This window comes from Aythya fuligula, chromosome 12 (assembly GCF_009819795.1).
Source record: "Aythya fuligula isolate bAytFul2 chromosome 12, bAytFul2.pri, whole genome shotgun sequence".
Classification (NCBI taxonomy): domain Eukaryota; kingdom Metazoa; phylum Chordata; class Aves; order Anseriformes; family Anatidae; genus Aythya; species Aythya fuligula.
This window is the reverse complement of record NC_045570.1, coordinates 9,098,323-9,123,156: the sequence shown is the minus strand read 5'-3', so window position 1 is coordinate 9,123,156 and position 24,834 is coordinate 9,098,323. Positions and strand designations below refer to the sequence as shown.

The window sequence follows — 24,834 nt, the reverse complement described above, 5'->3', positions numbered from 1 at the left end:
TTAGAGGGACCACACAGAAAACTCACCCAATACATGGTAGGCAAAGGAAATGGTATTCGTGTTTCACTGTGTTAATTATGAAAATTGCTGCTTATAAAGCAGTGGAAAAGCTTTTCTATTTTTGAAACATCATCATGCACAAGAAGCACGGAGAGGTTTGGAATGAGTAGCTACAAAAATATTTTGGTTCATTTTAATGCCTGCAGTTAGAACCTTTGCAAAATAAGGTGCGTGACGTACAGACTCTTTCCACTGTTGAAAATAAATTCTTCAAACATAAAACCCCTCAGACAACACATGCTGGAGCACGTGGAAGCAAGCAGTGTGGAATGAATTGCAGGTTGCACCCACTTAGCCATTCAGGTAGTTTTTAGTTCTCACAATTCCTCAAAATACTCTTGTTCAAAGGGAAAAAGACAGCATTTAAGCACAGCAGCACAATTGTATTCATGAGTTTCAAAGGCATTCAGGCTGCTAGGAGCTTTTAAAAAAACACTTTGTATTCACACTGGGCCACATCCTTCTTTCAGATGTTTTGCGTTCAAGGCCAAGGTGCTCACAGAACTTACCAACTCTTTAAGAACATCAATTAAGACCTCCACATTCCAGGTATGGGCTTGTGCTCCATCACTTTTATCCTTCCCATCACTCCAAATCCCACTGCCAGGAGCCGAAATAGACTGCAAATAAAATACACCCAGTCAAATACCAGCTGAAAAACACCAAGTCTCAGAAACCACTAACCACTAGAACTCTCTGCACTACAATGAGAAACAGAGGTTCAGCCTGGTAACGACACCAGTTACACAGTTCTAAGAATCCCTCACTCAAAACTGTATTACAAGACATTTATGACAGAACAAAAGGATAAATGTTGAATAATAAAAGCAAGTCTTAATTTTCAGTTTTAAAAAAACACATTCCCTCTCCCCCCGCCCTGCCCAGACCACTCACTTGTAATGGAATACCATCTGTCAACCCTGAATGAGTTCGAGCCATCATCCCCAAAACCCTGGCAACCTGGGCAGCCGTGACTTCCCGGACACCAAACTGCATGATTATGTTGCGACATTCTTCAACACTAAGATGCAACAGAACAGACAGACCTTAGTACTAAAGCAGGTTTCACTGTGGCACAAAAAGCCATAAGAACTAAAGCACAGACCGTTGGGAGAAACTAATCACAAATGGTAAAATATGACAATTTACTGGGCTTCACAGTTGTATCAGTCAAATGCTCCAACAAATTCTAAGGTAAGCAACAAGACAACTTAGGCAGAAAGTCCATGCAATTATTTCCACGAAGCATACAGTGCTGTGTATTTAATTCAAAGCTAGGCAGACTTAAGTCAGTGAGACACATTTGACAGCCTATGCCTTGTCAAAGTAAAAACACAGGGTAGGTTTAGCAGTGTTTGCTGTTAAAAGCACTTCTAAGTATTTATCTATGACACAGAGCTTCAAAGACTGAAGTTTTCTGCTAGCTGAAAGTGAAACAAAGGCTCCAACGACACATTTCAGCAATGCACATCACCAGTTTGACAAGGTAAACTGAAAATACGCAGCTCAACCTGATACAAGCCACGGTGTTTCTGATCAGAGGTCAGTAGCAAAAACATTCAAGGAACCAAGAGAGCAAACAATTACCAGAGGCTTAAACACTTATTTTTCTAAAAAAAATAAATTTAAAACTCAACTTTTTTTTTGCAATATTTGTTTCACTTTAACACTTAAAGAGGCCAGCAGTTAATACCTACACAGCTTCAGCACAGATCAAGTATGTTTTATTTGCAGGCACATGCTAACGAATTCATTTTCAATACCTTGAACACATTTATGTCCTGTTTGTATTCCACCACATCAACAGAAGCTTAGTTAATACTATCTTTGAGATCTTATCACCTCCTCAGCATGGTCCAAAGTCTCTCAGAACACAAAACCATTTATTTCTCCTAGCTTATGCTTCTGAAGTGAATCTTCCCTTAAGAAATGTTAGGTTCAAACTGAGGGCTGAACCTAAGTCAAAACTGGCCACACGTTTGCAGTCTCCTGCTAGCTAGGTATCAGAGAACTCTCATTGATCCCTAAAAACTGCATGAATAAATCCAATTCAGTTTTTGAAAAGGTAACAGATGCACAGTATGAAAGCTTTTAATATATCCTAATTAACTCTTCACTAGAAGTCTAGCTTAGGTCTAGCTGCTTCTACTTTTCTGGTAACAATTCCAATTCACACATGCATACAACCCATGTAATAGGTTCAATAATTTGCATTAGGTTCAAAGCTGTGTAGCACTGTTCATGCCGCTCCCAGCAAGTCCCCACAGCTCTGTACATGACAGCCCAATTCATGCAGCACAAGCAAGTGCTGTTAGAGCTGCATATAAAACATTTCAGAGTAGGGGCAGATAGCAAGAGCATGGAATACTGTCGTGAGGATGTGGGTGAAGTATTTCTACAAATATACACACAAATTCAGGGGAAGTTTAAGGCAGCTGTGTTTTTACCAAAATAAGCCTAAGCAGGCACAGACTGAAGCTGATGTCAGGATACTCTGCTTCATCACCAGCAATTCATTACCGTAATTATACCCTACAGCTTCAAATAATCACTATTATGAAGTGTACCACACCCATCACAATCTAACACAAACAGAAAGCTGCTGTTGGTCAGCTCTCTTCAAGAGAGATTATCATCTTCGGTTCTTCTCTGTTTCATGTGGACAGTGAACTAACAGGAGTCTGTCACAAGAACAGTTCTCCTTCAGGTCTAGTAGGGTTTAGTCTGAATTTATGCCTACCTGGCTGTTCTGTTTTTAGAAAAAAGAATGCTGGTCAAATCCTTCTCAAACCTTCCCAAGGAAGATGAATACCTTTAGCTAACATTTCTTACCATGACAAAATCATACACAATTTCAACAGATAAGCTATGCATGCTAGAAGCAAGACACAAAACAGGAATAAAAGCAGATAACCTCATAATACTTCTAGTTATTTTAGTACTTAAAGTGTTCTTTTTCTTTACCTTTTGTCTCAAGGAAGAGAAAGAAAACCACCACCACCCAAGATGATCGATTCCACGTAAGAAATTGGGTTTTCCTACAAACCTTGTACAAAAGCCATAGCCAACTTCTTGCATGAAGTCTGCCAGAGAACTCTCCATCATTGTTTTGGCTATCCCTCCAGAATCAGGCAGGATCCTGTCCATTAGAATGTCCCGTTTTTCAGGGTATAGAAGTGGTGCAAGCACCACAGGACAACGCTCCTGGGGAAAATCTGAGGGCAAGAGGAACAAAAACAAACCCACAACACCAGTTACATGCAAGTGACCATTCAAAATAACTTGAGCGCTCTACTAGAACTTCCCTGCTGCTGCAGGTACCTGGAGGGCACTCAGAGCCTTCCTCCATCCCATCTACCAATTCTCTACTGGCACTTAAATATTCCTAGAGAACAAGAATGTAAAATAGGCTAACACCTTAACACAGGTTCACACTGCAGCTGCCAAAAAAGGCTAGCAGCTGCAGTGGTAAGTTTACAACTAGATTGCCACTAACAGCAGTTATCCAAAAAAAAGCAGAGCAGGAAATAATACAGCCGTAAAGCAAGGCTCTCCTCCAAATCAAGAAGTATTAGGAAACAAAGGAGCTGCTACTGAGTGCTCAGCCTAAGATGTCCAGCAATCCAAGTGTGAAATTTGGGGATGGAAGGAGAAAATACTCCTTTCTTCCTTTCAGGGAAGCAAGGGAGACACAGTCCTGAGAAAATCAGAGGTGTGGGTAGGAGTTTTACTCGCAGTGGAATGCAGCAGAGTAAAGACAACTCATGAGCAGGCCTTCCTTACGCAGCATTATCTTTAAGATGATGTGTAATGCCTCCATACCCTTTGGGGCCATTCAGAGAAGAATTCCCAATTTCCCAAAGCAAAATGAGAGGAATAACAGAAGCTAACCACTAATCAGCATTAAAGCAAGCACGACCTAAGAAGTTACACCTAAACAGAAGAAACGTTCTGCTTTTGCACAAAGGGTGACGTCCTCCAGGCCTGGGCAGAACCAAGCAGTGTGTTGTGTTAAATGCAGTTAGCTTCTGAGCCCAAGTCCTCCTCATTCTGAAGGGTTTACAGCAAACAGTTTTGTTGTGGAAAGGAAGAGGCTACCAGTTCATAGCCCACTGACAGCATCCCCTGCCACCACACAGGGACCATGGTAGATTCCAGGAAGTTAACTATTTTTATTCAAAACCACTTCCTTTGCTCTGCTAATATTTCCTCATAGATCTGCACCTAATATAAACAACACAACTTACCCATTCAAATATGTGGACTTTAATGCATGTTCCTTACCATGTAAGGAGCTCAAGTTTTTTCTACTACACTGTATGGGCTGCTGCAGGGAAAATTAACTCCATCCCAGACAGACCCAGCACAGGTGTTACTTCAGGTGAAGCTGTGCCATCCCACACAAGCAAACACACTAGCATATTCCCTTCGTTTACTTTGCTTATTTATCAAAACACTTTTTTTTTTTTTTAAAAAAAAAAAAAAAAAAAAAGCCTTGAGGTTGTCTCATGCTACTGCTCACCGAAAGAGAAATATGCTAAAACAACAGTATTTTTCTTCCAGTTTTGTTGTGAAGATTTAGTGAGCTCAACCTCACCCACCCCTTTCAGCAGTCTGCACTGACTGTAAGTTACAAAAGCCCATCTCAGAATCTGCAGTTAGTCAGGCTCCAGAAAAACACCACACTTACCTCTACGTAATGTTTTGAGGAAAGCGTCAATTTGTTCCTGTCCCACCCCAAACGCTCCCTTCTGCCCAAAAAGGAGATGGGAGAGGAGAAGGTGCAGGACCTCTATTGCAATATCTTGGAAGCCACCTTCTTGATTTCCACTGACGTCCGCGTCAATGTAAGAGCGCAAAAGATCCGGGAGTTTCTGTTTGATGAACTGGGCAGCTTTTGAACACAAAAGAAACTAAAGTCAAAACCTGAAACTTCTTTTCAAGTTAAAGACTCATTTTAGTTTAAGTACCATTCTCTTACCCAGAGTTCGTTTGCCACAAGCTGCAAGAGTTCCAACTTAAATAGAAACCTTACAATCCATAGCCCTGAACTCAGTATTAGTGGACAGCTAAAAAGCTGAAAGATATCACAGTATCTGAACTTGATTCATCATCTAGCACATCACTGACAGAAGGGACCCCCACTTTCATATGAGACAAGATGACCAAGCTACCTATTGACTCTCTCGAAATGCTGTTAGACTTCAGTAGCTCCCCTGATTGCAAGGTGATGCATGCAAACACCTATCCACCTCGAAAGTCCGCTGCTTACAAAGAAAAAAGGTGTTCTTGCTGCAATAGCTTGGAAGCTTCACTTACCAAAACCTCGTAGATCTGAGCTGAAAGAGTTCAGTAAAGCGAGACCGAATATCACCTACAAAGAAAAACAACCATCACAGTAAGGGGACTTCATCCTTTCCAACAAGCTCAGTCATAAAACACTGAAATATTTTGGAAATAAAACGTACACCTACCTCTTGAACTTTACTTAATTTGATGACTTTACTCAATTGGGCAAATAAATGGGGTGAAGGCTTTAGACTCTGAAATAGGTAAGAAGAGTTAAATAGAGCTGATTACATGATTAGTCTCCATGATTAGTCTCATTTGTCATGCAGCAGAAAAACTACAGCTCATTTAAAGGTCTTCAATTTCATTAACTGCTCTACTGTAGGTTAACACAAAGCCTGTATTGGTAAACTAACCATCTCTAGAGCTATTTTTGGATACGTCTAGACTAAAAGTTTATTCCACATATCCCTCTATTAATCTATTTCAGCATTAAACCCCCATCATGGCTTTCATACTGAAAGAAACACACGAGCACTGATCATTTATTTTGGTACTGTCTGCCAGAAACAAGCCATCAGGAACTAACATTAGATTAAGCTTTTAAAATTAGTTTTATTCTGAGTGACTGAGTAACTAGCTCAGTTTAACAAAACAGAACTTCCACCAAGCTCAATTTTTGAAGATTTTAACACAACTGAGCTTAGCCATAAAAAAAAAAATAAACAGGAAAGACACGAGGGAAAAAGAGGAAGATCCTTTTCAACAAGCACACAGACCTTCTGATAGTGCAAGGGATTGTCAATGGCGTAGGACAGCGTCGAGATAAAGTTTGGTTTCGTAATCAGCGACGCACACTCCTGGATCAGAAATTGAGTCTGGAACAAACAAAATTTGAACATTCATATCGTTTCAACACAGAACAAGACAATAAAGCTGCTGCTTTTCACTAAATGCAGTATCATTAAATATAAGAAACCTTTAAGCCTTGCAAGTGCCTAAATTCTCATCAGCACTCATTTAACTAATTTCCTTTCAGTCAAGTTTACTTCAGGTTTTGTTTGGTTTTCCCTCTAAGATTAAGAAAGCGACCAAACATTTGCATAAAAAGGCAAAGAAAACTGATTTGCAAACACACAACATTTCGTTTTCTGCAATTCATTTCACACACACGCAATAGAGGATCTAAGAATATTTGGTTCTTACTTGTGTGCTAAAAAGTCTGTGCCAACATTGCTTAAGGATGAAAAACACTAGCCAGTACTAGACAAACCAGTTAGTGGACTGGGACAAAGTTCTGAAGAGACAAATACAGGCTTTTGAAGTAGAGCACTGTATGTGGTAAGAAGAAAAATTGTACTTGAGCTGCTTTTCCAGATGAAGGTATTTTAAGAGTCAGATATCAACAATTTTTGCCCTCAGACTAGAGGACTGCCAACATTTGCTTCCAATTGAAAAGCCAAATGACATAATAGTATTTTGCTTGAAGCTACCATCTTCAACCTCCCTTTGTGCTTAATAGAAAAATCTGCAACAGGATTTGATAACAAGCAACACTAACAAGCAGCTGCCTCAGTGCAAACTTTACCTGATGGAAATCTTTGCCACTGCTTTTACCATCGCCACTGAAATCCACGTGCGAGAATAGGCAGCGTAGTAAATGCCTGTCTGCCTCGGGACCGTGCCTGTTCACAATCTGGAAAAAAGCATCCAAAAACAACTTGGTAACAAACAGTCATCACACAGCATGATCTGGGACCAGCACTGTGGACAGAGCAGTGCTCTGAGTGCTTAATACATGTGGAGTTTCAACAGAATTGAGAACGTTTCCCTTTTAATTAATAACCTAGAAAACAAGTTATTAAACCTATTTGCAAATGAAAAGCATAAAAAGATAGGGAAAGAATCTAGACACAAGTCACTTTGAGAGAAGCCGTGCATTTCACAGGTAGGGTTTGCAAACAACCATTAAGAGAGGGGGTTTTCAAGTCACTAGAGGGTGATTTTAAGCTTCTCTGCCACTAAAGCAGCCCGGAATCCACACAGTGCCATGGTCCTGCTTTCCCCCATATTTTTTCCTACCTCTTCTGTGCCTCAGTGTGCAAGAATAGAGCCCTGAGACAGCCTGCATCTGTGTGCTACACCTATTATTGGGTATTTCTCCCAGACAGGCCACTGTAGGGCACCTTCCTTCAGCTTGCAGACAGCCTCTACCTTGTCTCCTGGTCACGACTGACTGCCACTACTACTCCAGGCCCTTTTTAGACAAAAATGAAATACTATACAGTGTTCCCTGCCATATAAAAATATAATTTCCCATTTGCTCATTAACAAACTTTAAAATCACATTTCTGGGCCGCAGGCACTCAGCACACGACGTTTCCCCTGTCCTTTGAGCTCATTCAGCCAAATTCCGTAGCTCAGTCTAAACAGGTGATTCACATGTGTTAGTTTCAACATCTCTTACTCATTATTAGATCTTCGTAACACCACTCCATTTCTGTTAGCGTGCCCTACGATTTGCCTTCAGCTTAACTCCTGGGTACAGCTCAGCTCATCAGCTTGCTGCCTGAAGCAGCTCCAGGTTGTTTTGGCCTGTTTCAGCCTGCATTCCTTCAAGCCTCACCTAACTGCACAGCACCACTTGTTTTCAGAAGAACCTAGAGTGGCAAAGGTTCCAGTCACTTCATCACCAGCAACTTGCTTGATTTGTCCAAATGACAGCAGCTAACACCAAACCCCACCTCCACCTGTCAGCAAAGTTTGGCCATTGTTTCCACAGCGTGTGGAAGCACGCCCCAGCAGCTCTGCCCTGCGCTGTGACTTCCTCCACCAAGTTCAGGGCTGCACCCTGCCACAAACATCCTCGTCTGCTGGTTGTGCAAAGGGCCAGACAGCGTTGCTTCAGGCTGCATCCGCCTCAGCTTCTCCGAGGGCTCTGCTCAATTCCTCTATCGTTATCTGACCCTGGACTTCCCCTTCCCTCACGGGCTGCTCACTGCAGGGGCTGCCAAGTTTTGTTCTGCTGGAAAGGAACATCCGAGTCAGGATAGCTCTGCATCATGACCAGGGGCTGGAACATACACGCTGCTGAGACATCAGCCCGGAGCAAACAGCCCCCTTCAGTTAGCTGACAGCACTGTCCTCAACAGCAGCTGCCCCCCAGGATTAAGTGGGAAGATGCTCAGATTCATGCAAAAGGAAATTCTAAGTGAAAAGCAAATTCTAAGTGAGCTCAGGCTCCAGAAAACAAGCAATTTGCTTAAACAACTCCAATTAAGCGTGTAGCTTGAGACATGGCAACCAGACTGGCACAAAACAGGATCAATCTTCAACGAGCTACTTGGTGCTGTAACCAAGATGAATTCACAAAAGCAGATGGACGCCGAAGAAAACTGCACACACTGAAGCTATCAACACGACATCTCTGCATCAGAATGAGATCGCTGCCTTGTTTAGGAGCAACTTGTCAAGGTTATGCATCTGAAAATTTAACACACGGTGGGGGAAAGCGAAGGCTGGAAGTGCAGCATCGCATTTTTCAACTCTCACTACACTTATTCTGTACTTCTATTCAGAAGTTCTTATTCTGTTTCCTAGAAGAACTGCTAGCTTTGTTGTAGGAAGAGCTGAAGGAAATCTTCGTTTGGCAGCCTTCCTACACACTGCCAAGACAACGTACCTGCTCATAAAGTCATCCCTGAAGGCTGGCTGCCCTGGGAAGAACAGCTGCTACAGCGTGTTTGCTGCTAAACACGGAGGGTTACAGCACAACTCCTGTTTCATGACAGCAGCTCAACAACAGCAGCACGTTACTCCAATAAAGCAGAAGCCTGGCACTTTTTCAGGGAAAGGGTAAAGCATTGTCTGCACCACGCCACGAATATGAGTTGAGTATACGTTTACTCCCTAGTTAGTTCTGTAGCTTTTATTTCCAACTACATCCACAATATTCCAGGACAACAGCAGCCCTGGAGGTGCCAGTCTGCGTTTAAGAGGCCTTGAACACTTACAAGAAACCTGCCTGCTTCTGGCAGCTGCAAAACTGAGCTCAGTTTTAATCTATAGGCAGCAGGACTGCCAGCACTCTTCCCCTACCAATTACAGAGGATGAAGCTTGAGTGCTAACACTACTACGCCCTCCTAAAGACTCAGAGGAGCAGAGTCTGGTGGCCCAGAGCTGCTACTCCAACATCTCTGTGCTGTTTGGGGCAGGGCATCTCATGGCACGGAAGAGGCTGAGGCACCTCATGCCTCCTGGGTGGCCCTGCTGGAGCAGGGTGGCACCAGGTGACACCAGGAGGTCCCTGCCCACCCAGCTGCTCTGTGATGCAGGATAAAGCTCAAACCACCCATATTCAGATCTAACATACAGGGACAAGTTGGATTTTGTTTAGGCAAACACAGGCTTAGCCCAGAAATAACTCTGCTTTTCAGCTCTGCTCATCTGAACGCAGACGGCTTTGCTTTCCTAGATGAACGTCCGCAAAGCCCTTCCCAGCTCTCCACTCGGGCTCTCCTTACCACTAATTCAGGAAAAAGGAAACCACAAAACCCATTTCAGAGGAAGCTGCTCTTTAGAATTCATCCCTTTGATAAATACATAGAGATTCTTTTCTAAAATATACGTTCTTTTTTTTAAAAAGTCTTAAAGCATCACATATGTTAAATGATTACTGAAAGCATGTTTAAGCAAAAATCAGCTGCTTGAGCTCTGCCACAGTTACAGTCACTAGTGATGGATTCAAACGTGTCATTTTGGTCAGAAGAGCAAGCTGGAATAAAGCCAGGAGCTCGAGATCAGAGGCCCTTTTCACTAATCACTTGGGAAAGGAACAGCTCCAAGCATGCCTTTCCAGTCTGTGTGCTTAGACACGAACTTTGTAAAACTGAGTTATGCCAAAAATTTACACCAAGCAGCGCGCTGCGAGACAAAGGCAGTTGAAGCATGTACATGGAACCTCCAACTATCTAAGGCGAAATTGCACCAGGAACCACAAAAGTAAAGCGATACCAGCAAGTTAAAAGAAAACACCGGGGATCAAGGAGGTTTTAGGAATTTAGTTTTGAAATCCTAGATCCGTGTTATAATCAACTATACCCAATGCAGCCTTCCTGCTGACTAGCTCGCAGTCACTCAGCACAGCAAGAGGCCTGGGGTGGACCTGCTTTTAAACAAGTCTGTTGTTACAGAAACCGACTCTGCTTAGACCCTTTGGCCCCCAAATTTCATTCAAATCGCTATCAGACTGCAGCGGTGTAAGAAAAAAAAAGTTGAAGCAGCCCAGCTGCCTGCTGGGAACTGAACTAAACCCGTTTCTAAAACTGGCTCGGTAGCATTCACTTCCTCCTGAGTACTCTGCCCCGATAAGGGTTTTCGGCCCATCCTGCAAGTCAGAGCTATTTTTAAGAGGGTCAGCTGAACCACAATTGTTGCTCAGATTTTGGATCTTTCTTGGTTTCGATACGCAGCTACCCTGCCTGCCTTCTGAAAAACCAGGGGCAACACAGTTCCCTTGGCTCCACCAGCGTGCCACACTCCTTTGAAGCATGTAAGGAACAAAAAAAGCTTCCATCCAAAGCAAGCAAAGGTATTCAGATGAACAATTTTTTCACTGCAACAACTGTGAACAGCAAATGTGTGTGGTTCCAACCCTCTCCCACCCAATTCTGTTCTTCAGGAGCATCCAGAAGTTGAAAACTTTAGCCTGAAGGAGTTCAGGGAAGCTTTGCACACCATACTCCAAGAGCAGGAGCTAATCCTAATATGCAACCACTAAATTATCCCGGTCTCAGGATAACATCCTGCTGCTGTATTCCACCGCTCGGCAAGCGAAACCAACAGGAACACCTCAGAGAAGCGAGCTGCGGTTCTTGGCGTCACGGAAACAGAAACGTGCACGAGGAGAGAGAAACTCCATCCGACACTCCCATCGTTTCTTCCCAAAATTTCTTCCGCAGCACCACTAGCTACTTACATGCTGTATTTCCTGCTGGCTGGCTCGGTAGTTTTTCTTGGTTAAATTGTCCACCAGGTAGCTGATTTGAGACAAGGCCAGCGAGAGCGAGTCAAGATTCATTGCTGGTTGGGGCGGAAGCAGGCGGCCGAGCCCGGCGCAAAATCACCATTATTCCCCTTTAGTCACCTCAGAGACAGGTTAATTGTTTTTCCCCCAATTAGCCTGTATCTGGTTGTGTTACTTTCTTCAGCTCTTCTTCCTCAGTTGTCTTCCTCTGTTCTGAAACATGGCACCTGAAAGACAAAAACCTGCATTAGCTTCGAGTCCTGGGGCAACTTTACAGCTGTGCTCCAGGCACTGCTGTTACCGTGTTGCAGATCGTTACCCAATAAAGGTTTTCTTTCATTTCCCGATTAAAAAACCTTTAAAAAATGGACATAATATTAAAAAGCTCACGGTTTCTCTGCATGTTTTGATTTCCTGCAGAACACCACGCAGTGGAAACAAAACACAAACTCAGCGTTATGCCTAAGGGCCTTTTCTGCTCATAAGCTGAACTGCGGAACAGGAAAACTCCGGTTCACCAACGATGTTGAGAACAGAGACATTTTTGATGGCTTAACTTACGTAAACCGTTCAACGTAACTATGTCCACAAGGAAAAAGAGAAACGTTTTTTTTTTCCACAAGGAAAACCGTTCAACGTAACTATGTCCACAACACCAGCTCGGCTATTTTCACACTCCCCGGCCGCATTTATTCGTTTCAGCCAGAGGAATGCCCACCCTCACAGCACAGCGAGAAAGGAGAAAACGAGACGCATAATAAATGAGATCCCACCCAGCAACAATCAGGGGTCGCCATCAGCCAAGGCAACCATCGCAAATTTATAGGAAAACGCCACTTTTCAGCCATTTCTGCGGTATTTTCCCTCGCTGCTCTCCAAGTAGCATCGCACTCAGGCGCCCGCACCAAAACAAGGGATCGTGAATGAGCAACACGCGCCGAGAGCTGCAATAAACTAACCCTAACATTTGGCTTCCGCGGAAACAGCTTTCCAGCGAGCGAGAACAGCACAGCCTGCCAGCTTAATAAATTACTCTGCGAACACAGAACTTGGCACTTGACATCTCGTCTGTTAAATTACAGATTGCCAACGCGATAAAAATCGCATCCCAAAGCGAGTCCCGCGCAGCCAACAGTCGGAGGAGGCTCCCAGGAAGCTGGAAGGCGCCCTGGGAAGCGGCTCTGCAATTTGTCAGGGCTGGAAGCACGCTGGAGAGCCGCTGCTGTGAAGCTCCGCTCGATCAGGACACAAAGGTCACCAGGCTTCTTGCCAGGAGCCTGAAGATGCCCGTTTCGGAATAAAAACTCTTTCTTTGTGCTCCGGTTGCACGGATGAACGCCCAGCACACGGCTTCAGTGCCCCAGCCCTGCTGGATCATCAGCCCCACGGCCCTGCTGCTGCTGGGGCAGGGCAGTGAGCCTGAGTGAGATGCAGGGTCATGGATTTTTTTTAAAGGAAAAAAAATTGCCAACTTCTGTGATGCCACAGAAACCCCACGTATTCGGTGAAGCTACAGAAGATCCCACCTATGCAAAAACCCCTAGGTCTTACAACAAAACTTTTCCAACTAACATTGAGCACCTTCTTTAAGATTTCCAAGACAAGCTAGTAGTGTTATGAAAGGATTTCATAACATGCTTAAAACTGCAGCAAGAAAACTTGCCGTTTTTATTTGTGTACAGCTGGCAGGCTCCCTCACTACCTTACCTGCAGGTTTTTAACCCTAAAAGTTTTGTAGGAAGTGGAGTGAGTACACAAGTTACCAGGTTTCTCTGTAGCACGGTACCTGATTGGTTTTTTAAGTGTTAAGGTAGTTTTAGAAAGCATCCCTGGACTAAACAATAACTTTTAAAAGTACCACTGGACACTGCAGGTGTATGCTGTCCAAGTAGATTCCACTAGCAAGGTTTAACACACCAGACAAACCTAAAGCTTCCGAAAGTATTTGCTCAAAACAAAACAGCTCCAAAGGCGCAGTGCTTCCAGCTGCAAAGCCCACCAAGCAGCACAAGCAGCCAGCACGGGGAGCCCAGCAACAGCCTGGTGCGGGCTCAAGAGGAGGACCCACGCCAGAGCTCCAACCCTGTCCCTCTGACAACACTCCCTGAAGTTTCAGAGCGTGCCTCTCCGGCCGCTAGGAATAAAACCAAACATTTCTCTGGGTATTGTTCCTCGGACTGAAGCAACCAGCACAGCATCGCACCTACCCCACCCCAAATCAAGCGTTTAAGCCCTGGAGCTGGACAGCAAACTGCTCTCCCCCAAGAGAGCAGAGAGCACCAGCCCTGCGTGCTGCGATCCCACGGAGGCACAACCACCATTCCCTCTTCCCAATCACAAAATCTGGCAGTGCCAGAGCCCACGATTGAGTCAAATCCAGGTTTTTCCTTCTCCAGGAGGCAGAGGGGACCCTGCAGCTCGAGGACGGAGCACAGCAGCTTCTTATTTACCCAGGGTAAGGCAGAGCCCCCAGGAAAGCAGCAGCGCACACAGGTAGCTCCCTGGCTGCCCAACACCAGGCTAAACGTCAATTTCTGCAGCAGGGATCGAGGAAGCTATGAATGCTATGCAAAGCAGGCTTTATTTTTAGATGCATATATTCTTGGTGGGAATCAATCTCCCTACCCTGGCCTCAGGAATTCAAGGAGCTCCCCGCGCACGGGGCACGCCTGCTGTCTGTACAGGTTCAGAAAATCTGAGCCTCGGCCAAAAAGGCTTGACCAAAAATTTAAGTTTTCTGACAAAATCGGCAGCTCCTATCACACATTAATGGAATAAGGTATCAGACGCAGGACCTGGGAGCTCTTATCCACACATCAAAGCATCACCACTGGACGCTGCACAACACAGCGGATTTTTAAGAGGTAGAAAATACTTGCTGAAACCTGTAAGCACGAACACTTTCTAAGGAAATCGATGGGCCATCCACGCAACGTTTGGCAGGGAAAAGCTTCAGCTGATCCTCTTCAACACCAAAGCTCTGCGAGGTTACTATGTCAGAAATACGATACAATTCAAGGCAAGAATCCCAAAGCACAAAAGGGAGAAGACCAACATGTAACCAACAGCCAGGTTTGACTAAAACACTTCCAGCCAAAACACTCCCAACTAACCCCAAGCAGATCTCTGGCAGTAACTACACCTCGCTGCTGAGGACAAGGGGAACAAATCTCAAGTCCTCCACGCATTCAGAAACAATCTTATGAAGAAACTAACTTCAAATTTGAAGCCAAACTTTGGATATATATATTTTTTTATATTATTTTTTCCGAGCTAAATAACTACACTCCCTAGGTTTCAAGAGCTGTAAAGACTTTAAGCCACATGTACTGCACAGGGAGGATAAAACAGCACAAGTGACAGAAACAGCAACACAGTCACTGGCTAGGTTCTGAGCTCCTGCCACAAAACAGCACACAGAACACACTAAAAGTGCCACTGCTGAAGTTGTCCTTCAGAGCACGGGCTCCTACCCGCTTCCTCACATCCACACACCAAGAGAGCACACAGGAGAGCAGCACACCTCTCCGAAGCCTCACGTGAGAAGTGCTCCAAGGGGGATGAGGGTTTTGAATCGTGCCGCAGTTAATAGACTCCTGGATCTCATTTTGAAATCTACAGGGAAAAACCTTACAGCGTAAGTCAAGCAAAGAGAGAAATAAGCTACGGAATAATCTGCCTGGCTCGAACATAGGTGTTTACACAGGAGAACCAGCCAAATACTCCACTTACTGGAAAGCTGCACACAATTCCAGTCAACTGGAAGCCACCGATGCTGCTCAGACACGTTACTTTCAGTTTCCACAGAGCACTTGAGCTCAGCACGTACGTTTGTGCCACTACGTTAAGGCCAGCTAAGCTTCAGGTCTGGAACCTACCTCAAAGACGCCAGGCAAGCATCATGACATGGCAACTCCAGGCGTTTCACATCTCAACCAGGACTGTTTACAAACATCCAAGCAACTCTGACTTCCTACTTCCCCTTCAGTCTAACACCGCAGGATAAAGCTTCCACTGGAGGCAAGGACCTGCTCTCAAAAGCTCTGTGCTGCTTTGCCATCCAAGAAGTCTTTTAAAACAGTTAAAGGCTACTTCAAAGAGGCAAAGCAGAACTACAGCATCCACAGAACGTAAGAGAGATCTGGTTGGAATGGCCACGTCCTCAGCCACAAATCTCAGGGGTAAGAACTCCCTACACCATGCTGTGATGCCTCTTCACAGGGTCACACAATGTCCCCATACACATTTCCTAAGGTGCACTTGCACAATTTCCCTTCCCTGTACTCACTACTTAACACACCAGTAGCTGCTGCTTCAGCACGACTTAAAAAGTGTTTGAAATCTAGGAGCACTATGCTAGAAGAAAAAATAATTAGGTATTTGTCTGAAAATAAGACAGGGAGATAGCAAGCTTGCTAGGAGCTTGGCTTCGAGAAACCAGAGCAAGAGGGTCAGTAGTTATCAGAATGCTTAAAAGCACGAAAGCAGAAAAAAACAAGCAAATAAGACTTGAGAAGGCACAGGCCCACGTCCTACCAGCTACGTTTGCTTCCTGTTTGGAAGAGTCACCTCACCTGGACCTATCCCACCTATAATTTAACTCCATGCCAATGTAGTTACCGTAGAAACAGGAAACACTTCAGTTATGTGCACTAAGAATGACTTGCCAGGAGTCACGCCTGTTTTGTTACCTGCTTAAAAAAACAAAAAAAAAAGGGGGGGGGGGGCAAGTTCCACCGTGAGCAGATGCCATGCTTCCTCCTCAGAAGTCAGATTCACGAGCAGACACCCCCTCAGCTCATCTCCTATCAAGAAATGAAGCGTCTGGCTCTGATTTTTTTGATTATTATCTCCATTTTGTTGTAAACACAGCTTGAAGATGGTCCGAACAAGTTGTTCACAGCCTGCTGGGGGGTTAGGGCTGCTCGCTAACCCGCCGGTACAACAGAACACGGGTAGCAACGACCACAACGGAGCTGCCTGACAGAGCGGCTGCCGGGACGGCCAACTGTTGATGTCCCACAGCGCTGCCATCCCCCCTTCTCCCACAGCCGTCCCCCGGACCGCACAGCCCGCCTGCAACCGCAGCCCGGCGCCGAAACTCCCCTTTAGGGCCCTCCTGAGGGGGCTGCGCCTTCCCGGCCCTCCCAGGCGGCAACAAGCAGCGGGGATCCTCTGAGGGCACGGCCGGGCCCTCACGGCTCCCTCACGGCTCCACCAGCGGGCCGGGAGCCGAGGCGAGGCAGGAACCCTCAGAGCCGTGCCCCCGGGGAGCCTCCCCGCCTCAGCTCCCACAGCGCGGCCCTGCCCGGGGAGGCCTCATCCCCTCAGCGCCTCAGCAGCGCCTCAGCAGCGCCTCAGCAGCGCCGGGCCCCGGGCCCCCCAACCCCTCCCCCTCCCCCGGGCCCAGCTCCGGTGCCCTCCGGTGGATCCCGGAGCCTCCCCTCACAGCCTCCGGGGCCTCACCTGGGGGCCGCCTGTGGCCGGAGCGGGGCGCGGGGCCGCGGCCTGTGCGCGCTGGGCTCCGCCGCTCCGCGACAAAATGGCGGCCGGGGTCGCGCGCTCACGTCGCGGCCTTTCCCCTCCCCCGTCCCCTCGCGGCACGCCAGCGGGAGGGAGGGGGGGGGGGTGGTGGCGAGGGGCGGGGCGAAAAGGGGTGGTCCCGCCCACCCGCGCAGGGGTTGGGCCAATGGGAGCGCGGCTCGCCGCGCGGTTCGGCCAATCGGCGCGGCGCGGCCTCGAGGGGGGGCGCTCGCCCGCCCCCGCTGGCCGCGCGGAGAGGGCGCCGCGCTCTGATTGGCCGCGAGGGTTGGGCCAATCGGGGGGGCCGGCTGGCGCCTGCAGGCGGAGCATGCGCGGCGGCGGCCAATCAGCGCCGGCAACCGAGGCGAGGGCTGTCGGGGAGAGCCAATCAGCGCGGGGCAGGAAGAGGAAGCGGCGGGGAGCGCCAAAGGGCGCGAGGAGGCAGGAGGGGGGGGGGGAGCAGCACCCCTCCCCCCCCCCCCCGCACCTCGCAGTGGTACGGCCCGCGCGCGGCTTCCCCCCCTTCCCCCCCGCCCCCTGTAGTGGTTCGGTCCCCTCAGCGCCCGCCGCCATTTTATGCCCGCCCTGAGGCGGCGCCGGAGCCGACCGTTGGCGACCGTTGGTGGCCGTTGATCGCCTCACGGCTCCGGGCTGCCCCTGAGGCGGCCCTGCTAAGCCCTACGAGCTGTGGCTGCCCGGCCCCGGGCTGTTGGGGCTGTGGGGATGGGCCTGAGGGGTGTTGTAGGGTGTGGGCCCGGCCCTGTGAGGGCTTCGAGGCCTCCGCCCGCCCCCCTGAGACGTCCTGGGCCGGGAGCAGCCCCCCAGAGAGCACAGGGAGCCACACGCAGCACAACCGCACGTTTATTGATCCCGGTCAGCCGTGTTTACAGGTATTAAAGGCGTACAAAGGCCAGTAAGCTGGTTACCTGCGCTCCCACGGAGACACCACACGCGTCCCGCAGCCCAGCTCCAGCCCAAGCCGATGCTGAGCATGGTCTGTACCCACCAAAGGCCCCAGTGAGCACCCCAGTCCTGCAGCTGGGCTCCCCTTCCTGCTCAGAGCCCTCCTGCTCTTAATGCAAACCCAACAGAGACATCAAGGATGCTTTTGTCCACTTTTTTTTTTTTTTTTTTTTAACACCAAAAAGTTCTTCAAGCTCCTGCTCTTCAGCAGAAGCACTGGAGGCAGCCTGTGCCTGCAGTGTTCACACTCCCCTGTGGAGCACAGATGGGCTGTGTTTAGCCGAGACACCCATTAACCCCAGGCCCCGAGGCTCCTTTCACCTCTTGTTCTCATCCTGGAAAAGCAAAGCGTGTTTGCACACACACACCGCATCCTCTGTCCTCCCTCCAGCTCTAGAGAGCTGCGCACACCAAAACACTTCTCTGTTCCCAGGCAAGCACACGGGTGACACAAATGGGGGGGCTGCTGGAGTCTGTTCTTGTCAAAGCCGAGGCTTGGAGCTACCTCGGAGGAGCTGGAGGGACACAATACTTCACACAGTCCCTCGAAACAATTTATTGGGGGGTTCTTTCTCATTCTCCATCTGGCTTTCCCCCTCTTATCTCAAAGAGTGGTGGGGAATACTCGAATTACAGAGCAGGATCTGGGAAGAAACATGCATTGGGGGCGAAGAACCCTTCCCTGCAGCGCTGCGGGCTGAAGCCACCTCTCGTCAGCACATTTCCACACCGCAGGCACTGGGAGGGAGAGGTCACGCGCTGCCACGAGGACGGGCCCATGTGCTGTCCTCTCACCCACCACCGGCTGGTCACAGAGGGCAAGGAGCACAGCCAGGGCAATCTCAACGTCTCACGATTCACCTTAGGACACCTGGACGACGCACAAGGATATTTACACATCAATCCCTCCCTCCCCCAGGGATGTAAAAGGCAAAGATCTCGATCTTGAAAGTCTGATCAAGAGCAGCTGACTGCTGGGATTTCACCACCCCCAGCCCAATCTGCAGCTGGAGGAACTGAACCCAGAGAAACCATCAAGGAGCAGAAGTGAAACTTTCCAGAAGGGCTAAGGAGGAAGCGCCCAGAGCAACACCAGCCGGATACAGGGACTCAGCCGGACTGAGGGAACAACGTAAAATGGATTAATGCTGACTGCTTTGTCCCCGACACATCCCTTAACACCTACACCTGCCCCATTCCTTGGACAGCCACCCGGGAAGAAGAGGATTTGAAAGTCAGAGATGAGCCCGGCCCTGGCGTAGTGCCTCCAGCAGGCCCTGCAGTCGCAGCACCTTCTCTAGTGAGTGCCAAGCCCCTGCACAGAGGCTGGGCTGGCAGTGTAAACATTGCAGCGGTGTGGCACTACCCAGGGTCCTCCCGATCCTCCTCCAGCAGCATGTTCAAACCAGGCTCAGCGTGCTGGTTGGTCCCTCTTCCGAACGGAAAGTGCAACCCAGGCGGAGGAAAATGGAAGAGGAAGCCCTGGCAGCACTGAGCTAGGACAGAAGACCGGCGAGATGAGCCACGGGAAAGCAAAACTCAAACGGAACCAAACGCTGGCAAGTTATGGCACGTTCCCTTTATGCAAGACGCTGTCTCCCTCCAACACTGTAGTGAGAACAAGGACTGGAGAGGAGTTCCCTTGACACGGAGGCTGCTTTCCTGTGCAAACCCCAAACGCCATCCCGTAGTGATGTCCGCCCCGGAGGGGCAGGAAGGATTTGACCTGGATGTTGGCACAGAGCGAGCGGGGATCTCCATGATCACGGCACTCCCCTCCGCGGGGTCGCAGGTCTGGTAGTGATGCTCCGGCTTCACCAGAGAGTCAGGGCCGAGGCGGCGAGCCTGACTGCCTGGTGCGTGCAGACAGCGAGATACGAGGCCCTGCAGGGCTCTTTCAGCAAAGCCCCGGATTTCAGCGTTCCTCGTGGCTGCTCCCAATATACCCAAACGTTTCCTCCCCGCTCCCCCTTGGTCCTGGAGCAGGAAACGTGCTTCCCCGTGGCAGGCAGCCCGGAGAAGGCGTCAGGCTGTGAGATCCACAAAGATGGCATTGGCGGTGGTCTGGCCGAAGATGAAGGCTCCCAGGGTGACCATGAACACCCCGTAGCTGACCTGGGCCCACCAGCTGTGGACGCACAAGGACAGAGTGCGTTGTAGGTGGGACCTTCTCTACAAAATGCGCAGGGGGAGAGGGAAGCGTGTTACCTGAGCGCCCTGGTTTCTTGGATCTCGGAGAGTTTGGCTTGAATCAGGCAGAGCCCTGAGAGGGAGAAGCAGCAAATTAAACCCAGCTGAGGACTGAACAGACTCCCCGCAGGCCAGGGAGCTGAGCTGCCACTGAGGCTGCCCTGCTGAGGGCAGGAGGGACAAATCCTCTCCTATTTCTCCTCAGCATCTACCAACCCGTAGGAGATGTGCCACAGGAGAGGGGCAGAGCACGTTGCTGGCTGACGGGATACGAATTTTCCGCCCCCCAACCCTCACCTAGCCCCCTGCCTCTCCTACACTCCCAGTCACGGAGCAGAGACCAGTCAAACCAGTGGTACTGTTCCTCTAAAGGCCCCCTTGCTCCCGTGTCCCCATCCCGTCCCCTCCCTCTCTGAGATACGAGGCCAAGAGACGTCCCCGTGGTGCACCCCAGGACGCGGTACCTGGGAAGACAAAGATGAAGCAGGCGGCCAAGCCCCCGATGACAGAGATGACTTTGCCGATGTCGGGGATGAAGAGAGCCAGGAGAAGCGTCAGCAGGAACCAACTGACGGTCTGCAGCAGGCGCCTCCTCCGCTCCCGAACCACGTCCTCCTCCACCGTCACCCCGGTGTAGCGCAGCCAGAGGCCCTCCAGAACGGCCCTGCGGGCACGGAGCCGGGGATGGAGGCTTCCAGCAGGGCTCCTCCTGCCCCTCCACCGCCGCCCTCCACTCACCGGCCGCAGAAATGCAGGATGGGGTAGGAGGTCAGCACGCACAGGATGATGAAAGCCCGGGCGAGGGCGACGGGGATGTCGTTGGAAGGGTAGGAGAGCAACACGTCCTGGTCCACGCTGGCCCCAAACGTCAGGAAGCCGCAGACGCCTGCCGGAGAAGGGCGCAGTCAGCAGGGGACAGGGAAGGAGTCCCGTGGTTTAATCCCCTCCCTGTACCTCTGCTGCCCAGAGGATCTGTGTCCTCCAGGAGCTCGCCACAGCCACAGAAGCCACCCCGTGGTCCCCCTCACTTACCCGTGCCCGTATAGACAAAGAGAGCGATCACCATGGCCGCTGTCACCACCGCCCCCCAGGTCTTCACCTCCGGCTGCTTCATGCTGTTAAAGACGGGCACGCTGCTCACGTGGCACTGCCGGAGACACCAAGAGAGCGCGGGGACACGCGCTGGGCTGAGCCGGGGCAGCGGGAGCCGCGCAGGGCCCCGTGCACCACACGCAGCCCCGGCAAAGCTCTGCCAGCGCTGCGATCCCCCAGATTTGTCACCGGAGAAGGCAGCGGGGGCAACGGGATTAAACGGGCTCATCTCTCCCCCACCCTGCTCACAAAGCAGCTCTTTGCCCAACTAAAAAACCGCTCTCCTGCCAGGCTGGATCACACCAGGGACACGGGTTTTGGCTGAATGTCCAGGGAAATATCCCCAGACCAGATCAGGAGGGGGAGCGCCTGGCTCGTGGCCTTACCTGGAAGCCGAAGCAGATGGTGGGCATGGCGTTGAACACGGCCATCCAGCTGGAGGGGCTGGGGAGGGAAAGAGGCACCAGTCAGAGCAGGGGGCTTGTTCCTCTGCTCGTCTGCCCCCTCCTCAGCAGCCCCTCTCTCCATCCCTGTCCTCCTGTCCCCTGTGGTCTCCTCGGTCCCAGCTTTTGGGATTCCACCCCATCCCCAACAGCCTGCAAGATGTTTGCAGTGGAGGCAGACGGGGATGCTCTGATGTCTGACAAGGGTTCAGCACAGGCCGCAGTGATGGGAGACCAGGACAGGATGCCTCCAACAGGCTTTTCTCTGCTCTTTCACCACCTGCTCCCACAAAACATGAGGAGACGCAGCCACCTGGAAGCTTTTGGCAGCAAAAAGGGACCTGGGAAGGGACCTTGGGAGGATCTGTCCCCAGCCCTTGCACCCAAGTCCCTGCTTGGCCCTGCGGTGCTGTCAGGGTCACGGCTCCCACACGCACCTGGTGGGGATCTCCACAGGCACAAGCTCCTTGTCGGGCCAGATGTACTTGATGATGATGACGGCCGTGACGTACCACGTGCCAATCACGCTCAGAGAGCTGCGAGAGGGGACACAGAAAGCCCATCAGCGCCCCGCCTCCCAGCCCTGAGGACATTCCAGGGTCTCCTCCCGGCACCTCCAGCCCCATCCTTTTAAATTTTGGTTTAAATTTCGGTTTGGGGAGAGAGATGAACGTTAAAGGAGCGGCCGCGGTGTTTCCAGCCGTGAAGTTGCACCCAGACGCCTGGTGGAGCGTCCCCTCACCCACCTGGCGTACTTCTGGAAGCCGATCTCCTTGGGGATGGAGAGGGGCAGGATGAGGAGGAAGGCAGTGATGCTGATGGTGAACTTGCGGTCGGTGTACCAGCGGCTGCTCCCCGCTTCCTCGGGCTCCGTCACCAGCGCGGCGATGACTGCGGGGACAGAGGGGTTGTGCCTCCCGCCCCTCCCACAGGAAGGGAGTTCGGCCGCTCGCTTTTTGGGGCACTTACTCTTGTCCTCCTGGTCTCCGATGATGATGAGGAAAGCGATGCAGGTGCCGAAGGTGTAGACGGCGATGGCCACCTCGCACAGCACGCCCGGCACCTTCCCGCACACCGCCCACACCACCTCTTGGTACGTCCGCTCGTTGCTGGCCTGCGAGCAGTACGCCAGGATGACCAGCCCCCCGATGATGAAGATCAGCATGCACTGCGGTGGGGAGAAGGAGCCAGAGCACACAGTGAGGCAGCGACACGCCGAGGTCCCCTCCAGGGCCGCGCATGGGGCCGTCCCCTCCATCTCTCACCATCTGCAGCGCGATGCCCGCGGCCACGCCGCCGGCCGTGTTGAAGGCGGCGGGGAAATTGAGCAGCCCGGCCCCGAGGGCGGCATTCACCACGATGAAGACGGCGCCCAGCGCGGACGTGGCCCCCAAGCCGCTGCCTTGGCTCTCGCCGCTCTTGGGCACCGTCTCCACGCTGGGGCTCTGCAGGAGCCTGGCCCGTTCGCCGGCGTCGGCGCTCCACTCCCAGTCCCTGTAGTCACTGTTGATGCTCCCGGTGGCCTGAGCCATCTTCGGGCAGGATTTGTCCCTTCTGTGTCCCACTCGTGTCCCTCTCGTGTCCCACTTGTGTCCCACTAGTGTCCTCCCACCGGGTTCAGCCGAGCAGCGTGAGGAGCGTCCCCAGCCAGCGCTGGATCCATCGGGCACAGGGATGGCACACGGAAGAGCAGGATCCGGGCGTTTCGCCGCTCCTGGAAGGGGACAGGGAGGGACAGGAACCTTCTGAGGATTGTTGGGAAACCGAGACACACCTCGGTGGCGTGGAGGGGCAGGCAGCGGGGTGGGCACCCCCCGGATCAGCCCTCCGGGTGGATTTAAAAGACTGCAGCCAGCAGGGACGTGGGACAGATGGCAGGGAAGGAGGTCCACGTCCTCTGGTGGCACATGGATCAAAAACGTGGCCGGCCAGACCTGGGGCCACCCCAAAACCCTCTGACCTACAGCCTGCCATAACGAGGGACAGCGTGGGCTGACAACCGAGTGGGACAGAGCGAAAACGAGCTCCCCACGTCCCGGCTCGGGGTCCCAGCACCCGGGCACCCAAATTTCAGCAGGGCTGCTCGGGGACGGAGGGCGCAGGCGGAGAACTCACCTCTGCTCTGTAAAATCCGGGCCGGGGCCGGTGCCCGGAGCCCTGCCGGCGGTCCCGGGGCCTCCCCACGGGCTTCCCGTTCCTGCGGCCAGAAGCCCCGTGGCCACGGCTCCCGGCTCGCCGGGTTAAAGTCCGAGCCCGGGGGGCCTCAGCGAGCTTTGGGCACCCCCTGCGGCAAGGGGCAGCCTCGCATCCTTCAGCACCGCCCGGCCACGGGGCTACGGGGGCTACCGGGACCTGGCCCCTCCCGGCCCGGCTCAGCCCAGCCCCGGTGCCGGTGTCGCAGCCCCGCAGCCCCCGCTCAGCGCGCAGCCTGCCGGGGTTTGTAGGCTGCACCCAGCCTCCTCCCAGCCTGCGGGAATGGGGCGGGGGGAGCGAGGAGGGGCTGGGAAAGCAGGCGGGAGGAGGAAATTCTTGCGCTGGGAGGGGGGTGAGGAGCTGGAGGCTGGCCGGAGAGGCTGGGGATGCCCCATCCCTAAGGGTGTTGGACGCCAGGGTGGACAATGCTCTGATCTGATCTGGTGGTGGGGTCCCTGCCGTGGCACAGGGTGGATTTAGATGGGTTTCAAGGTGCTTCCCAACCCCAACCCATTCTGCGATTGCACAGCTACCTAAAAGGTGTGGGGGAGCTGGGGTCGGCCTCTTCTCACAGGTACCCAGGGATAGGAGCAGAGGGAATGGCCCCAAGCTGCACCAGAGGAGGTTCAGGTTGGAAATGAGGAGACATTGCTGCTCAGAAAAAGCAGTCAGGCACTGGGACAGGTTGCCAAGGGAGGTGGTGGAGTCACCGTCCCTGGGGGTGTTCAAGGAGAGGTTGGATGTGGTGCTTGGGGACAGGGTTCAGTGAGTGACATTGGTGGTTGGACCAGGTGGTCTCGGAGGGCTTTTCCAACCTTAATGATCCATGCTCTTGGCCAAGGATCCCACTGAGATGGAGGAAGGTGGTAGCTACAGGAGCAGGGCCACAGCGTGGGGCTGGGCCCTTTGGGAACTCATAAAATAATCAACTGTGTAGGCAGCTGGATTAGCTGCATGGGAGTCCCACAGCCTCTGCTGCATCTGGGACCTACATGTGGGCACTGCCCTCTGTGTTCAGGAGATTGGGGTTTCACCAGCCCCGTCAGACTCCCTCT

At 51.1% G+C, this 24,834-nt stretch overlaps 2 protein-coding genes across 7 annotated transcripts in view; both read right to left on the bottom strand.

The window, feature by feature from the left end:
• Nucleotides 1–16,959, bottom strand: part of CNOT1 (CCR4-NOT transcription complex subunit 1) — a 58,030-nt gene extending 41,071 nt beyond the window's left edge. For all 6 annotated transcript variants that reach the window (XM_032195375.1, XM_032195379.1, XM_032195377.1 and 3 more), the window contains exons 1-10: nucleotides 16,842–16,959; nucleotides 11,328–11,602; nucleotides 6,938–7,045; nucleotides 6,129–6,227; nucleotides 5,535–5,603; nucleotides 5,380–5,434; nucleotides 4,751–4,954; nucleotides 3,107–3,275; nucleotides 955–1,081; nucleotides 570–680 (exon numbers count right to left, since the gene is read on the bottom strand). In XM_032195375.1, the coding sequence (XP_032051266.1) occupies nucleotides 570–680; nucleotides 955–1,081; nucleotides 3,107–3,275; nucleotides 4,751–4,954; nucleotides 5,380–5,434; nucleotides 5,535–5,603; nucleotides 6,129–6,227; nucleotides 6,938–7,045; nucleotides 11,328–11,429 (1,044 nt within the window). In that variant the 5' untranslated portion in view covers nucleotides 11,430–11,602; nucleotides 16,842–16,959. The remainder of the gene's footprint in view (nucleotides 1–569; nucleotides 681–954; nucleotides 1,082–3,106; nucleotides 3,276–4,750; nucleotides 4,955–5,379; nucleotides 5,435–5,534; nucleotides 5,604–6,128; nucleotides 6,228–6,937; nucleotides 7,046–11,327; nucleotides 11,603–16,841) is intronic.
• A 1,054-nt stretch (nucleotides 16,960–18,013) lies between these two features.
• SLC38A7 (solute carrier family 38 member 7) lies at nucleotides 18,014–23,979 on the bottom strand. Its single transcript, XM_032195879.1, has 11 exons — nucleotides 23,702–23,979; nucleotides 22,852–23,300; nucleotides 22,556–22,754; nucleotides 22,333–22,477; nucleotides 22,024–22,122; nucleotides 21,530–21,587; nucleotides 21,084–21,198; nucleotides 20,790–20,937; nucleotides 20,516–20,715; nucleotides 20,070–20,124; nucleotides 18,014–19,989 (listed from the first exon to the last, which is right to left on the bottom strand). Exons 2-11 carry the CDS (start codon nucleotides 23,116–23,118, stop codon nucleotides 19,887–19,889), a joined length of 1,389 nt encoding a protein of 462 aa, XP_032051770.1. The 5' UTR covers nucleotides 23,119–23,300; nucleotides 23,702–23,979; the 3' UTR covers nucleotides 18,014–19,886.
• Nucleotides 23,980–24,834: the final 855 nt, after the last annotated feature.

Coding starts and splice junctions, on each gene's coding strand:
- SLC38A7 (XM_032195879.1), bottom strand. CDS start 23,118: ATGGCTCAGGCCACCGGGAGCATCAACAGTGACTACAGGGACTGGGAG. Junction 22,755..22,851: donor CGGGCATCGCGCTGCAGATG/GTGAGAGATGGA, acceptor TCCCCACCGCAG/TGCATGCTGATCTTCATCAT. Junction 19,990..20,069: donor CAAGAAACCAGGGCGCTCAG/GTAACACGCTTC, acceptor GTGCGTCCACAG/CTGGTGGGCCCAGGTCAGCT.